Here is a 16,759-nt window from a genome sequence, read left to right as displayed (position 1 = left end):
TTTACAGAGTCAACCTATTGCCCCCAACCATCTGGGTCCTCGTTTTACCAACCTCGGAAGGATGGAAGGCTAAGTCAATTGTGGTTGTTAAATCAAGGACTATTTATAGAGGAAAAAGTGCAAAGATGAGCAACCACGATGATTAAAAGCCCGAAGACAAAAACGGTTGCAGGAACTGAGTATGGCCAGCCTACAGGAGAGAAGAGTTAGGGGTGAATGAATTTAGAATTAGTTTAAAAATAAAGCTATTATCTCCTTGAAACCACTCATCTCAGCAAGAGAGCATGACCTAAGAGCAAAAAGAAAACTAATCAAGACGATGTTTGACTCCCCAGCAGGATTTAAATGAAGTTCATTTGTTCCTAGGCTAACTTTTTCTTATTTATTTCGTTCACAGTATGGTTTCTAGCAAAGAACTCTTTTTTTTTTTTCCACCCTGGGAGTGAGTGATTCCTGATTTTACAAAATTCCTTGCCACGGTTATTAAGCAAATTATTAACTTTGCTTCTTGGAACCCCCTGGGAAAGTTGCAGATGGCAGTCCTGTGACCCCCAAGATGCTGCGTCCATTGTAAATACATGCGGGTTGCTGAGCATTCAAATATTAATTCATGTGACCGCAGAGACATGGCCGAACTGGATCGAACTGCAAGGACCGGCCGCAAGTCACTTTTCCAGGGCTGTCCTGATTTTGAATGGTCCTTAAAAGTTGTACTGTCAGGAATAGCAATGGCACTTGGACAAGACCTGTGTGAGAAAGTTAGTGCAGAGGGTGCTCCATCACTGGAGGTTTCAAAAAAAGACTGGACAACCGTTTGACCAGGGTAGCATAAAGTCTCCTGCCTTGAGAGGGGGTTGGACTAGAAGACCTCCAAGGTCCCTTCCAACCCAATGATTCTAGGTTGCCAAGGTATAGGAGGATTGTTGCTTGTATTTTGACAGGATCCATTGTTTCTTAGATGGAAGGTTTAATTTAAATTAAATGTTTTAAATGACCTATACACCGCTTCACAGTGCTTTACAGCCCTCTCGAAGCGGTTTACAGAGTCAACCTATCACCCCCAACAATCTGGGTCCTCATTTCACCCACCTCAGAAGGATGGAAGGCTGAGTCAACCTTGAACCGGTAAGGATCGAACTACTGGCTGTGGGCAGAGTTAGGTTGCAATGCTGCATTCGAACCACTGTATAGGAAGGAAGGAAGGAAGGAAGGAAGGAAGGAAGGAAGGAAGGACAGTAGCACTTAAACTTATACACTAATTCACAGTGCTTTCCAGATCTCTCTAAGCGGTTTACAGAGTCAGCCTCTTGCCCCCCAACAATCTGGGTCCTCATTTTCCCCACCTCAGAAGGATGGAAGGCTGAATCAACCTTGAGCTGGCCAGGATTGAACTGCTGGCAGTTGACAGTAAGCAGAAGTAGCCTGCAATACTGCCAGCTAACCACTGCACCATCATAGGTGTGGTATAGGTTTTCTGCATGAGCGGGAGGTTGGATTAGAAGACTTACAAGATCCTTTCCAACTCTTAGTTATTTTGTCATTCCTGTAAGGAATGGATTGGTTTTGGGATCTACCCATTGTGGTTGTTTTTAAAACAAAAACCAAAGTTTTATTAAAATTCCTTGGTGCTTAACTAGTTTTCTTCTAGTCTTGCTTGCTCTGGTTCCATCTTAACCATAATAGCTATTCCACGCTGACGGAGCAGGTCCTTTAAGGAATGAATGGTGCAGCTGAGCTCCTGGGAGGAGACACTAATTCCTGGGGTGCAGTTGGGCTGGTTCTGGGTTTCCAAGATCTTCAGAACGTGGGCCACAAGGATAGCTTTCACCAACAGCGCCGCAATCGCAGAATGTACGTCAGGACAGGACAAAGCCTTGAGATGCAGGCAAGGGATGTCCTCTGAAACACACAAATAGAACAGAATTCTTTATTGGCCAAGTGTAATTGGACACACGCAAGGAATTTGTCTCTGGTTTAAGACTGAGCAAGCCAGTAATCCAGAAATTCAAGCTTAGGCGAACCGAGAGGCCACCATATGGAGATGGTGTTTGCACACTGTGTATAACTGGGTCAGTTCAAGGCCCCTGGCTGTGTTTGCCCGACACACTGAACCTTGGTCTGGTAAGCAGGACAGCCTTTTTCTAAAAAGTTTTAGTTATGCCTTCATTATTTTTACAAATAAGGTGGTGAATGTGACCAACAACTTTGTCTTGTTTTCCCCACAACGACAGTCCTGTGAGGTGAAAGAGAGGGACAGGCCTAAAGTCCTCAAGCCAGCTTTCGTGTCTAAGGTGGAACTAGAACTCACCATCTCCTGGTGATTGGCCTGAAGTCACCCAGCCAGCTTTTCTGCCTAAGGTGGGACTAGAACTCACCGTCGCCTGGTGATTGGCCTGAAGTCACCCAGCCAGCTTTTCTGCCTAAGGTGGGACTAGAACTCACTGTCTCCTGGTGACTGGCCTGAAATCACCCAGTCAGCTTTCATGCCTAAAGTGGGACTAGAACTCACCGTCTCCTGGTGACTGGCCTGAAATACCCAGTCAGCTTTCATGCCTAAGGCGGAACTACAACTCACTGTCTCCTGGTTTCTGGCTTGGTACCTTAACCATAAGGGACGCAGTGGCTCAGTGGCCAAGATGCTGAGCTTGTCAATCAGAAAGGTCAGCGGTTCGAATCCCTAGCACCGCATAACAGAGTGAGCTCCTGTTCCTTGTCCTGGCTTCTGCCAACCTAGCCGTTCGAAAGCATGTAAAAAAATGCAAGTAAAAAACAGGGATTACTTTCGTGGGAAGGGAACAGTGCTCCGTGCACCTTTGGCGTTTAGTCCTGCTGGCCACATGACCACGGAGACGTCTTTGGACAGCGCTGGCTCTTCGACTTTGTCACAGAGATGAGCACCACCCACTAGAACCAGAAACGACTAGCATGTATGTGCGAGGGGAACCTTTACCTTAACCATAGACCGAATTGCCTCTCTTGATTTCACCCCTTCATATCCCTTCCAAATTGCCCCTCCCTTTTTTTTTTAAACTCACTTTGGGACTGTGGTTCTTAAAACTGTTGAAAACACCTCGGTCTTGAACCCTTGTCCAACTCACCTTGACTCCACCACTGTTTACAGAATTGTATGGTGGAGACGATTCCAGCTCCAGTGGTTTCTAGCCAAGATTGTATCGACTCGCAAAGTTTTTGAGAAATGGACGCATTCTCGACCAGTTGGAGTAGAAAGGGTAATAACACCTGGGAGAAGACTGCTGGCTCGGTGTAGACGTTGGGTTCGTCCTCTTTGTAGAGACTGACCACTCTGAAAAAGAGAAAAATGACATTCACGTAACATCTGAACCATAAACAGTTAACCAAATCGCAGTTTAGCTTAACGTGTTGTGTGAATTCGGCTCATATGGGTTAGTAAGGAGGTATGTTGGGCAAACAAAGCCAGAGAGAAAGAGGTTGAATGCCCCTCATGATAAATTAATTCATCTGCAGTAACATCTCCCATCTTGGAGCCCGTTGGACTCCAATTCCCATAATTCCTCAGAAAACCCGAGTTTGATCATCTCACATGATCTCAAGGGACATTGAGATTGGAGGAAAGCTTGATTGCCAGTTCTCTAATTAGGACTTCCCAATTAAAGCATTGTGATGGTTTGAGCTGAAGTTTGATCTGCTTCAAACCTGAGGAAGAGGGATCAGTCAAGATTCAATGACTCAACTAGCTTGACCCAACAACCTATCATTGCTAGGTTGTTGCGTCTAGCAGATCCCAGTGCTCCTAACGAGTTGGGGAAGTACCTCTTTGGCTGGCATCACACTTGGTCAAAAAAGAGCCCCTATGTTCTGACCCACGCCCTTTTCCAACGAATCAAACACAATCCAAAGGGAACAGAAACCTTTTAATGCTTCTGCAAAATAATTAGCTGTGATAAGCACAAGCCTTGCCAAACTGTGCGAGACTTGCCAAAAGATAACAGACAAGAAATAATTTGCAAAATAAGAATCTTCAAATACAAACTCAGGATACTGGAATGTCCACGAGGCTGGAGTTTCAAAACGTCTTTGCCTTCTGCAAAGAACGTTCGTTTCACAGCTGGCTTTTATCCTCTTGAAGGAGGGGCCATTACCTTGCAGCCTTAGTCCCAAGTCGCCCATGCTGTTGTAGCTGCTCTTCCCTACGAGCAATCCTACACGCACTTGGCACAGGCTCCTCGGGAACCTCCTCATCACTGCTGCCAGCCCCCACAATCTCTGAAGGCAGCAATCTATTCCCTAATGGTCCTGGCTCCTCATCTGAGTCCTTGCTCTCCTCAGCCGTCCGCACCTGCTGCCGGCTAACCACAACACCCTGCTTTGGTTGCCTTCATTCCTTTCTTTGCTTACCCCTGGCTTTCCAGCTCCATCAAGGTTTCACGGAGTTCTACCATGGGGAGAAGGTGCATCAAGGATGCAAAAGTCGAAGGATGGTCCCCAAAGTTTTCGAGCAGGAACTCTAGTAGGTTGAGCAGAGCCTTGGAGCTCTGGAGCTGCAGGCAACTGTTGTGAGGTTGAACCTGCTGGGCGGGCCATGGTGACTGCACCAAACGGCTGACGAAGGAAGCAGCCCCATGGCGCACCTGTTGGTTTTCATCTTGGAGGAGACGAATCGCTGCCTCGATCAGCCTAAAGAAGAGGTAAGAAGGAAAGAAATTCACCTGAGATTTGGAGTGTTTGTGGTGAAGCTGAACTCCATAATCTCAGTTAGGAAAAAAATTAGTGGTGGCAAGGAAGAAAGTTGATAGGGTAGGGTAGGGTAGGTTAGGGTAAGGTAGGGTAGGGTAGAGTAGAGTAGAGTAGAGTAGAGTAGAGTAGAGTAGAGAATGGAATGGAATGGAATGGAATGGAATGGAATAGAATAGAATAGAATAGAATAGAATAGAATAGAATAGAATAGAATAGAATAGAATAGAATAGAATAGAATAGAATAGAATAGAATAGAATAGAATAGAATAGAATAGAATAGAATAGAATAGAATAGAATAGAATAGAATAGAATAGAAGAATAGAATAGTAGAGTAGAGTAGAGTAGAATAATAGAGTAGAGTAGAGTAGAGTAGAGAATGGAATGGAATGGGATAGGATAGGATAGGATAGGATAGGATAGGATAGGATAGGATAGGATAGGATAGCTTTTTGAAAGCTACTCCAGCACAGTGCCCCAAACACCACATCACAATCACACTACAGAGTATTTAAAAATTAAAATAATTAAAATAATAATAATTAAAAACCTAAAACCTATCTAAAACATTTAGTAAGTTAAATAGTTTTTAAATGCCACTATACATAGGACTAAATCACAAATGCACAGTTTGATTCAAGACAATTATTGCTTTGGAAAAGAAACTGTTTCTCAGTCTATTAGTCCTCATTTTAAGACACCTATAATGCCTCCCTGATGGTAACAGTTCAAAATATGAATGTCCAGGATGAGAACGGTCTGTGGAGATTTTTTGTGCTCTGGAGAGGAGTCTGGTCTTCGCAATCTCTTCCAAAGAAGAAAGAGAGCAACCGATGATTTTTTGTGCTGTGTTTCTAACTCTCTGGAGCATCTTCTTATCCACTACAGAGCATCCAGCATACCACACCGTCACACAGTATGCCAAAATGCTCTCGATGGTAGAACGGTAAAAAGTAACCAGCCACTTCTCACCCAGACCACTCTTTTTCAGCAGCCTCAGAAAGTGGAGGCGCTGTTGGGCCTTCTTTGCAGCGGCCATAGAGTGGACCCACCAAGTAAGGTTGTCGGAAATATGAGTTCCTAGGAATTTAAAACTATGAACTCTTTCCAGTTCATAGGAAAGTCGAGGTTAAGATGGGATGAGAAATCAGGGTTGGGCTGCTGGGGGGTTCGTGGGGGTTCAGAAGAGGCCCCTCACTAAGATTCTGTGCAGTTCAGAGAACCCCCAAATCCCACTCCTGGCTGGCCCCTCCCCCCCGGACACAAATAAATTGAAGAAGAAAAAACAAAGCCACTTGCACGCGGCGCACTCTCTCAAAACAATTCTCCTGTGTGGAGCGCATGAGCAAAGTGAAGGAATAAAAGGGGCTTCACCTGTTTTCTGTGACTGTGTTTGTTTTGTATATCCCACCCTGGGTCATCGCAATATCACTGTGATGAGCATTTATTCGAAAAGAAACACTACACAGAGCTCTCCCTTCCTAGTGGTACACACTCCAAGCAGCCCAGGTTGGCAGATTCTAACTCCACCCCTCTAGTTCTTAACTTAGTTTACCCATAATGCCCCAGAACGTTTGCACATCGGAGCATAGTGGGAAACAACCCAATCTCCCAACACTGGTGGGAAAAGTGACAGAATCGCAACCGGTTGTATTCTGGAGAATTTGGGGACCACAGCAACTGTTCTAAGATGTCCGTGCAGGTGCTGTTTGCAAAAGGACATACCGTAGAACCTGGGAACGAAGGAGGAAGTTGGACGAAGTCCGGGCTCTCCAAATCCATGCTGGGCCACCCATTTGGGCGGCTTTGGCTGCAGCCATCCTGAGCACCTCGTCTGAAAGGGAGTCGCTCCAGTGCTCTACCATTGCAATCCATCGTTCCCGTAAAGGACCGCCTTCGGGGCTGCCCCAAAAGAAAGACAGTTACACTGCAGGAATAGCTGTGGATCTACTTCTTTGGATTCCAACCGGATCCTCTTTTACTTCTAAGAAGGCAAAGTGGCTCATGTGTGGGGTTCAAGTCCTGGAGGTCCCTTGGATCAGGGTTTCTCAACCATGGCAAGGTTAAGACGGGTGGACTTCAACTCCCAGGATTCCCCAGCCAGCATGGGTAGATTCCATTGGAGAAGAACATAGGTGTCAGCCTTCCAGCAACCCTCCATTCCACCCAATAACTCCGAGACAGACATCTCTCAAAAGATTCCTTTTTACTTGGATAGTAACGGGCACAACTGTGGAATCCCGAATCTGAAAGTTCCGGGCTTCCTTACAAAAAAGTAAAAACTACAAATCCATCCCCTGCACCCATCTTCACATCACATGGCCCAATCACCATCCGTCCCAATTGGAGACTTCTCACTTATGGGCAACACAACCTGACCTTGAATCAGAAAATATTTCTATGGTCCTTTTAGCGCTGCCAATGGAAAGGGAAAGGGGAAATCAGCTTGGAAATCGTTAAGTGCATTCCATAAATAGTTTTTTCGGAGATAGTAACTAGGTGGCTGAAGTTTCTGCCATGCAAATATCTAACTGGCTATGGAGGTGTCCCATTGGAGAATATGAGTTACGATACACCCAGGGGGTGGGGGGAAAACCAGGGTCAAGGGTGACAATTATGTGCCTCGGAGTCGGTTACACCCAGGCAGTGCTGGACACGTTAACTCCTAATAAATCCTTTTGAAAGTTTGGAAGTTCGGCTCGAGACTCATAATTTAAATGGGGGTAACTGCTGGAATCCTGACAATCCCCCCTAGTCCTTCTCTTTGTTAGATTAGACATACCTACTTCCCTCAATTGTTCATCAATTGTTGGTTCTCGACCTCCGCCTGCTACTTACTGTTGACTGAGGAACAATGTGGCTGCACACATTGCATGACTGCGCAATCCGGGACCTTGGTGGTCACTCTCTACCATAGAGAACAGGATTTCACCACACTCCAGAGCTAATTTCTCTGGGAAAGGCTGTCCTTCAGCAACGTTGCCAAACAAATGGACAAAAACTTTCAAGTACAACTTCAGGACTGTGGGATCTCCTGTGTTTTTCAGGATCTCCTTGAATTTTTCCTAAGGCAAAGAAAAGGAAACATATTTTGTGTCCAAAATAAATGCCCCTGTAACAGAATTGAGAAAGTGTTCCCCAAAGGGGAAAGAGAAATAAGGGTGTTCTTTGTTTTGTTCTTATGTATCATGCTTAAGCCATGGTTTGTGGAAGAAGACCTGGTTGACATTTCATACTATGCTAGGGCTTGCAAGCCACAATACCTAGGTTCACACATGACATCAAGCCCTAAACTAAATTGATCACCTTGTTCTGTCCTGGGCCTCCCCAAAAAGCACAAAGTCAATTCTGAGTACTGGCAAAAACCTCTTTTATTACATCAGTGTGAATTTATTTCATTCGCAGTCAGCCAACGGCTTGGCAAACAGTCTTGCAAAGTTATACTAATTAGCTCAGCCTTCATCAATTCTGGAATGCTGCCAGGTATAATTCCACACTCAGTGCTGACAGGGAAGGGCTGGGTTATACAGACAAATCTTCACAAGGCTGGAACAAACAGATGAACCGAGCGAGCGAGTTGTTTCCTGCAAAAGCGCCTCTTTTAATCCTGATGGGAGGGGCCATTCATCATCCACCTGTGGCCTTAACTCCCACATTGACCCTAAGTTCTTAATTGTTCCTTCCTTTTGGCAGCTCTGTGCATGCACAGGCTGGGAACCAGTTCCAGATGCTCCCCTGCCTCACTGCTGTCCGAGCCCCATCTCTGCCTCTGATGCAGAGCCCTCATCTGTGCTTTCCTCAGCTTCCAGGACTGGCCCAGGTTCCTCCCCAACCTCCTCACTACTGTCCGACTCTGCTGCCAGCTCTGCCAGCCATCGGCGGGCCACAACACATATTATGGCAATGTGGGATCCCACCCATTATGAACATGGCCCTTGACTCCTGGAATGTTAAAGGAATGTTGATCAGTTTGGCCAACACTGGAACCAGAAGTTCTTCTGGAGAACATCTGACATTTGTAGATCCCAGTTTGACCCAGTAATCCTCTCTACATTTCCTTAGAAGACCCCTCAGCATTTTGGTATGGACCAGTGGTTGAGGTTCACCATCTCCGATCTTGCTGGGATAAAAACCAGATCTCACCATGAATATCAACTGCAGTTCCTTGTTAGACTTCAAGCCTTTCCCTTCCTCGTTGTCCAACAACCAAGTTAGAACAGCAACTTGCACGTCAGGATTTCCTTTTTGCAGAAGCAAGCTTAGATCACGGATTCTTTCCGGAGATTCCTGTCTTGTGGCTTCTTGGCTTAGGAAATTGACAGCACACTGGCAGAAGTTGGAAGAACCAAGCTGGAAGAAGATCCAAAAAAAGCCATTGGTCCGTGTCTTTTTTCAACAAGGTGACAACCCATCTCCATCCATTGTTTTTCTCCCAGGTTTTCTTCTGAGCCCACCTTCCTCAACCTGTGACCTCCATCCCCCTCACTCACAAGCTGGATGGGGAGGATGTAAGTTGTAATCCCACACGCCTCAAGAATGACAAAGCACATGGAGAATGTCTTCCCTCCCACCTGTTCTGACCCGGGCTTCATCAAACGTACTTAAAACACAAACTTGTTTTAAAAGCAAAACTTATTTTAATGCAACGCTGGGAATTACTTTCATTCCCAGCCAGAACTAATCTTAGACAGTTCCCCAAGATAAGCACACACCTTTCAGTGCTGTGGAATGTTGCCAAAAACAGAAGTATCCAATTTATAAAAGAAACCAACCGAAGTACTAGAAAAAAAACTACCATAGTACACAGAGCTTCAAGGGGAACATGGAATCTATCGAACTACTTTGCTTCCTGCAAAGGTTTCGTCATTGAGGTTTGACTTTTATCCCTGATGGGAGGGACAATTACCTCCCAGCCTTACTCCCGAGTTGCTCTTTATGCTTTAGCTGCCTCTCGCCTTCTAGCAGCTCTGCGCATATGCACACTGGGAACAGGCTCCCCTTGCTCTTCTGCCTCGCTGCTGCCAGACTCCGAAGGCTCCAAAGGCAGCACCCACTCTCAGATGGTCCTGGCCCCATCCCTGCATCGGATGCAGGACCCTCGTCCGAGTCCTCTCCAGACTCCCTGACTGACCTCCCCTTTCTTCCTCACTGTCCGATTCTGATGCCGTCTACGCTGGCTGCCAGCGAACCACACCACCTCAATTTTGTTTTTTTAAATTAAAAGTAGGGCCTTTTAGCAAAACCAGGAACTTCTATTTTGATCCATTGTATTGGCTCTCAGCCCTGACCATCCTAGATACCTGGATAGGAGAGAAACCAGGTTTAGGACTGGCCAGATCCCCGTACAACAGCTCCCACACTTGCTGCACAAAACCTGGAGAACAGCTTCGTAGCACCAGGGACAAAACCTGAAGGTAAACAGCACAGATTAACGGGCACCGTCGTATGTCCATCAGCAACCAGATGTGGCTTTCCATCATGCAGGCCACGGACCGCAGCAACTCTGGATGCAGCCTGAAAAGCAGATGTTGAAACATCAGCTGAGCAGTGTAAGCTGCTGTCTTGCAAAATAAAATTGCTCTGCCAATTGAAAAAAAGCAAAGTGTTTTTTTTAGCAGCACGGACTGATATTTATTTATTCAGTGAGTTCTTTAAACATGATGCCAACAAAAAGCATTTGCATTTTGGCTGGTTTTGAGGTCTGTTTTTGGCCACATGTGGGAGAGAGAGGATGCTGAAGACTTAACGCGACTTTAATATAAGGAAAGGCACAAGACAAGGATGTCCCCTGCTGTCCCCCTTTACTATTGATATTAGCGTTAGAAGTATTACATAGAAACATTAGACAAGATTCAAAAATAAAAAAGAATGGAAATTAAAAAAGAAAAATACAAATGACAGCCATTTTGTAAATTACAGGCATTGGTATTTATTCTAGAAGAACCGCAAGAAACTGGACCCAAATTAATAACAAAAATTGTGGTCATAAGTCAAGGACTACCCCAGTGGTGGGATTCAATTTTTTTTACTACCGGATCTGTGGGCGTGGCTTGGTGGGCGTGGTAGGGGAAGGATGCTGTAAAAGCTCCATTCCAGAGGTAGTATTCAGCAGGTTCTGACCGGTTCTGGAGACCTGGTAGCGGAAATTTTGAGTAGTTTGGAGAACTGGCCAATCCCGCTTCTGACTGGTCCCGCCCCAATTTATTCTCTGCCTTCTGAGTCCCAGCTAATTGGGTGGGCCTTCTTTGGTTGCCCTGCATGGGAGAACGGAGATGCAAAGCAGGTTAGTGGGGTAGGGAGGGAATGGGGATTTTACAGTGTCCTTCCCCAGTCGTGCCCATCAAGCCACACCCTCAGAACCAGTAGTAAAAATATTTGAATCCCACCACTGCCTCCAGGGGAAGAATACTGCAAAATCCCCTTCCCTCCCCACCCCACTAACCTGCTTTCCAGCTCCGTTCTCCTGTGCAGGGCAACCAAAGAAGACCCAGCCGATCAGCTGGGACTCAATGGGAGGCAGAGAAGAGATGGGGTTGGTGGGGCCAGTCAGAGCGGCATTGGCCGGTTCTCCAAACTACTCGAATTTTCGCTACGGCTAGAACCGGTCCGAACGCTGGCCACCTGCTCTCCACCCCATTAACCTGCTTTCTTCCGTTCTTCTGTACAGGGCAACAAAGGAGACCCAAATGATCAGCTGGGACTCAATGGGAGGCGGAGAAGAGATGGGGTTGGCGGGGCAGTCAGAGGTGGGATTGGCGTTCTCGAACTACTTCAATTTCGCTGCGGTTCTCGTAGAACCGGTCCAAACCAGCTGAATACCCCCTCTGAACTATCCGTCATATATTTTGCAGTGTTGGAAAGCAAACGTACCGATCGAACCCCAAAGCTTGATTCAACACAGCCTGGATCTGCAGCAGACATCCATGCAATGCATTATGGGACAGAGCGGCTTCCGGCTGCGGGAATCTGGATGCCAACCGCAGAAGGATCTTTCCATAATCCGTCACTGGAATGAAAGGCACCAAAGCTTTGGCGGCCATCACCCGAACGGCATAGACGGGGTTTCCTGACAGCTGGATCAGGGGCTCCAAGAAGCAGGTGAGAGTGCTGGAGAGAATAAAACAAGCAAAAGAGGAGGGGAATCGATCAGTTTGGGGTGGAAACTCAAGTGGCAATTGAGAAACTCGCAGGACAATCTCTGGAATGGAAGCCTCTGAGGTAGAGGCAGTCCTTGAGTTAGGACTACAAGGGAGTCCGATATTTATGTTGCAAAGTGAAACATTCATTCCGCACCCTTTTATGACTTTTCTTGCCACATTACCCAACTAAGTAACATAATCAGGACTAGAAGGGAGAGGAGGAAGAGGAGAACTGTAGGGTCCTTGGGTGCTCTCTGAGCTTGGTGGTTTTCTCGCAGACATTTCATGACCCAACTAGGTAACCTCATCAGTGCTAGAAGGGAGTGGGGTTTGCAGAGAAGAAGAGAGGGAGGGAAGGAGGGAGGAGGAGGAGGACAACGACTGTGGGATCCTTGATGCTCTCTGAGCTTGGTTGTTCTCTTGCAAACGTTTCATTAGCCAAACTGGGTCGCATCATCAGTGCTAGAGATGTTAGCTAGCCAGTGCTACTGTTGAGATGCTTCTCCTGCACACTGAACGGCCTTGAACTCAAGAGTCTTCATAGTTTTACCAACTTCAAATGACTCAGTGGCTCCACCTTGGTGATTTCACCTTGGTTTTGAGTTCCCACCAAAGAGCCTTCTCCCATTTCTCAGCTTACCTGTCCTGGGTGTCTCCGCTGGGCTGCTGCAGCTTGGCCAGAAAAGTAAGGACAGCATACAGGGAAGGACAGAGGTGGAATTTCCCTCTTCTGGGTCCTTCGGATACGGACACTTCCACAGCCAAGGACAATTCTTCAAGTAGGATGCTTCTCAGGTGAACATGCCGGCCAAAAAGAGCTTCAGGGCTTATGCCATCCTTGGCACGGTCATCCTCCGGACTCCATTTCTGCCCAAGGAGGCGGACGGTCAAGGCACCTGGAGGAAAGCAAAGATAGGAAGTTAGAAGCGTGTTCCAAAAAAAAAAAAAACCCCACATGAATGTATAGATCATCCTTGTTTAGAGACCACAGTTGGAACCGGCAAGTCAGTCATTAAACAAAGCAATTGTTAAATGGAACCATAACTCTGTATTGTGTGGCCTTAGATCAAATAGATCTAAGCTTCCAAAGGAAGACCATGAATGAAATTTACCGAAAAGTTGGTTGGCTGCGTTTCTCATAGCCCAACTAGGGGAGCTTAGAGCCTTGAGAACCAACACCATCAGGGACGTGATGTGCTGTTGCAGAGCAGGTCCAAGGTTGGAACCACGGACTAACGTTTGAAGCACGTGGACGGCAGAAACCTACCGAAGACAAAAGAAAAGAGATCAAGTCACACACGTGGGCCAGAATTGATCAGAATATTAGGACTCGGTGCAGACGTCACATGGAAGTCCTGGCTTATCTTCTTCAGGGTTCAGTAGTTCACACCTCTGCTGGACCATAAAGTACAGGTACAGATTAACAGACTTGGAAGGGACCTTGTAGGTCATCTAGTCCAACCCTCACCCAAGCAGAGAGTAGAGTGAACCCTGGCGATTTGAGTTCACGCAACAAACCTGATGGTTTAGCAGGCTTTCTGAAGGGAAAGCTGACAGAACTAAGGGGTCCCATGGTGCTCTCTGAGCTTGGTTGTTTTCTTGCAGACATTTCGTTACCCAACTAGGTAACATCATCAGGCCTAGATTGTGAAATGCCTGGAAGAAAACAACCGAGCTCAGAGAGCACCGAGGACCCCACATTTCAAACCCTGACCTACAAATATTCTCTTTTATTGCTAACAGAACTCTATTGAAATATGATTTCCCCACCTTTGGTTTTTAAGAAGGTTTTCAAAGGAGGTTTTTAAGAAGAGACTAGATAGTCACTTCTGTGAGATGGTATAGGTTCTCCTGCTTGAGCAAAAGGCTGGACTAGAAGACCTCCAAGGTCCCTTCTAGCTTCTATTCTATTCTATTCTATTCTATTCTATTCTATTCTATTCTATTCTACTCTACTCTACTCTACTCTACTCTACTCTACTCTACTCTACTCTACTCTACACTCTACTCTACTCTACTCTACACTCTACTCTACTCTACTCTACACTCTACTCTACACTACACTACACTCTACTCTACTCTACTCTACTCTACTCTACTCTACTCTACACTCTACTCTACTCTACTCTACTCTACTCTACTCTACACTCTACTCTACTCTACTCTACACTCTACTCTACTCTACTCTACTCTACTCTACTGTATTCTATTCACACTTACAGAGTGGCCATACCTCGTGATCTTATTGTATTTATTGTATTTTTAATGCTGCCGATTTCTCCTATAAGGTGATACTATTGCTTAATTTTGCTGTTGTTGTGAGTCTATCAGCCAGGTTGGAAGGAAGGAGTCAAGTGATGATCTAGCATGGAGTCCTTACACTAGTGCCCTAAGGTTGACCTCCTCCCAAATCCATGAAGCCTTGTCTGGTTATTCCCCTGGGAAGGCAAGCAGGCTGGGCAGATTCTTGTAGCATAGGTGGCAAGCAATGAAGTTACTAACTTTTGTTATTCACAAATGGTTCTGGTTGCCGCATTTGGCACTGAGGTGGTATTCAGCAGGTTCTGACCGGTTCTGGAGAACCAGTAGCAGAAATTTTGAGTAGTTCGGAGAACCTGCAAATACCGCCTCCGACTGGCCCCGCCTCCCGAGTGGCTAGGTCTTCTTTGGTTGCCCTGCACAGGAGAAAGGAGCTGGAAAGCAGGTGAGTGGGGTGGGGAGGGAATGAGATTTTGCAGTAACCTTCCCCTGCCACGCCCACCCAGCCACGCCCACCAAGCCACGCCCACCAAGCCATACCACACCCACAGAACCGGTAATAGAGTAATTTGAATACCACCCCTGATCCAACAGCTGCGTCCTTACCTGGGGCAAATCCACTGTCTGGTCTGAGCTGTGGGAGATCGGTTGGTCGGCCAAGGTGAGTAGTGTCTGAATGCAGTGAGTCAGAAGAGGCCGTGACTCGGCGGGACCCTCCCCTGTCACAATGCATAGGAAGAGCATTGGGAAACCGGCCGCCCTGCGAGTAACGGAGCTTCCTCTGGGGCTGCTTAACAAAGCCAGGCCCTTGAAAGAGATTTTTAGAAAGAGCCAGTTTGGTTTAGTGGTTAAGGAACTGGGTTAGAAAGCAAGAAGGGGTGAGTTCAAGTCCTGCCTTAGCCATAAAAGTCAGCTGGGTAACTTTGAGCCAATCACTAAGAGACTGTGAGTTTCTCTTTCTTCTCATTCTCTCTCTCTCCCTCTTTTTCCTTTCTTTTTCTTTCTTCTCTCTCTCTCCCCCTCTTTCTTTCTTTTTCTCTCTCTTTCTTTCTCTCATTCTCTCCCCCTCCCCTCTCTCTTTCTCTCTCTTTCTTTCTCTCATTCTCTCTCTCCCTCTCCTCTTTCTTTCTTTTTCTTTCTTTCTTTCTCTCTCTCTCTCCCTCCCCTCTTTTTTCCTTTCTTTTCTTTCTTTCTTTTTCTTTTTCTTTCTCTTTCTCTCCCCCTCGCTTTCTCTTTCTCTCTCTTTCTTTCTCTCATTCTCTCTCTCCCTCTCCTCTTTCTTTCTTTTTCTTTCTTTTTCTTTCTTTCTTTCTCTCTCTCTCCTCCCCTCTCTTTTTTCCTTTCTTTTATTTCTTTCTTTTTCTTTTTCTTTCTCTTTCTCTCCCCTCGCTTTCTCTTTCTCTCTCTCTTTCTTTCTCTCATTCTCTCTCCCCTCTCCTTCTTTCTTTTTCTTTCTTTCTCTCTCTTTCTCTCTCTCTCTCCCTCCCCCTCTTTTTCCTTTCTTTCCTTTCTTTCTTTTTCTTCTTTCTTTCCCTCTCTCTTTCCACTCCCCCTCCCTTTCTCTCTCATTCTCTCCCCCTCCCTCTCTCCCTCCCCTCCTCCCTCCCTTCCTCTCTCCCTAATTTATGGCTGCCATAAATTGAGATCTTTGTATGCTTTGGAGGAGCGCTTGTAATATGTTCATTATTTTGGAATCCGCTCAGTCACCGAGAGTGAGTGGGCGGCCATGCAAATGTTCTTAAATAAATAAATACATGCTGGCAGTTTTGTAAATGAGTTGCTACCTCTGTGAGCATAGTCCGTGGGATGTTTTGTAGCTTTGGGCTAGGGTGACTGAGCAGAGTGGCACAAAACTTTGTGAAGCCCACACTGCAGCCTTCCACAGCTCCCTAGCAGAAAAGCAAAAGAAGGGGAGAAAAAAGAGAATTGATCAAAGTTCTTCTCAAAGTTGAGCCCCCAAAGATCAGATTCATGGACCCGGGGGAAAAAAAATAATCCAGCCCTCAATTCTGGTAACCTCTCAGGGAGAAGTTGCTGAGAGCGGGAAATTAGCTTTAATCATCAAGTGATAACCAAGTCTAAAAACCAGATTCTACCAGCCCAAGTCTAATTCTCTTCTACCAAATGATAAATAACAGAATAACAAGAGTTGGAAGGGACCTTGGAGGTCTTCTAGTCCAACTCCTGCTCCGACAGGAAAGACCTACATCATTTCAAATGATAAATCTTAAAAACTTCCAGCGTTGGAGCGCCCATAACTCTGAAGGCAAGACATTCGTTCCACTGGTCAATTTTTCTCACGGTTGGGAAATTTCCTCCTTAGTTCTAGGTTGCTTCTCTCCTTGGTTAGTTTCCATCTGTTGCTTGAATCATGAATCAAACTCGATATTCCATTCATGGCAATGCACCAGGATCAAAACTAGCCTGTTTTGGTTCAATTCATAAGGGATCTCTTACCCAATGCCGGCACTTCAGCAAGATTTCTTGGAACACCTTGGAAGCCCTGCGGACAACCTGAAGAGGCAGGAGAGGCTGACATCCTGCCGAGAGTGGCTGAGGTAGAACTTTCTCCGCAAGGCCTCCCAAAAGCAGCCCAATTTCCTTGACAGTTAAAAGTAAAAACGAGAACACTCCATCAGACGAGTC

At 46.1% G+C, this 16,759-nt stretch overlaps 1 protein-coding gene across 2 annotated transcripts in view; it reads right to left on the bottom strand.

Moving 5' to 3' along the window:
- Positions 1-1,583: 1,583 nt before the first annotated feature.
- The window catches only part of LOC113424809 (tRNA (32-2'-O)-methyltransferase regulator THADA-like), a 39,134-nt gene continuing 23,958 nt past the window's right edge, over positions 1,584-16,759 (bottom strand). For both annotated transcript variants that reach the window (XM_087942430.1, XM_087942429.1), the window contains exons 19-31: positions 16,571-16,714; positions 15,898-16,002; positions 14,720-14,920; positions 12,967-13,117; positions 12,495-12,750; positions 11,586-11,822; positions 10,016-10,229; positions 8,859-9,065; positions 7,554-7,780; positions 6,441-6,617; positions 4,378-4,656; positions 3,099-3,304; positions 1,584-1,899 (exon numbers count right to left, since the gene is read on the bottom strand). In XM_087942430.1, the coding sequence (XP_087798556.1) occupies positions 1,634-1,899; positions 3,099-3,304; positions 4,378-4,656; positions 6,441-6,617; positions 7,554-7,780; positions 8,859-9,065; positions 10,016-10,229; positions 11,586-11,822; positions 12,495-12,750; positions 12,967-13,117; positions 14,720-14,920; positions 15,898-16,002; positions 16,571-16,714 (2,670 nt within the window). In that variant the 3' untranslated portion in view covers positions 1,584-1,633. The remainder of the gene's footprint in view (positions 1,900-3,098; positions 3,305-4,377; positions 4,657-6,440; positions 6,618-7,553; positions 7,781-8,858; positions 9,066-10,015; positions 10,230-11,585; positions 11,823-12,494; positions 12,751-12,966; positions 13,118-14,719; positions 14,921-15,897; positions 16,003-16,570; positions 16,715-16,759) is intronic.

The sequence above is a fragment of the Notechis scutatus genome, chromosome 13, assembly GCF_049901735.1.
Source record: "Notechis scutatus isolate UNSWTSFEM ecotype Mainland chromosome 13, rNotScu1.2, whole genome shotgun sequence".
Taxonomy (NCBI): domain Eukaryota; kingdom Metazoa; phylum Chordata; class Lepidosauria; order Squamata; family Elapidae; genus Notechis; species Notechis scutatus.
The sequence above is the reverse complement of the archived record's forward strand: the minus strand, read 5'-3'. Positions and strand labels throughout refer to the sequence as shown.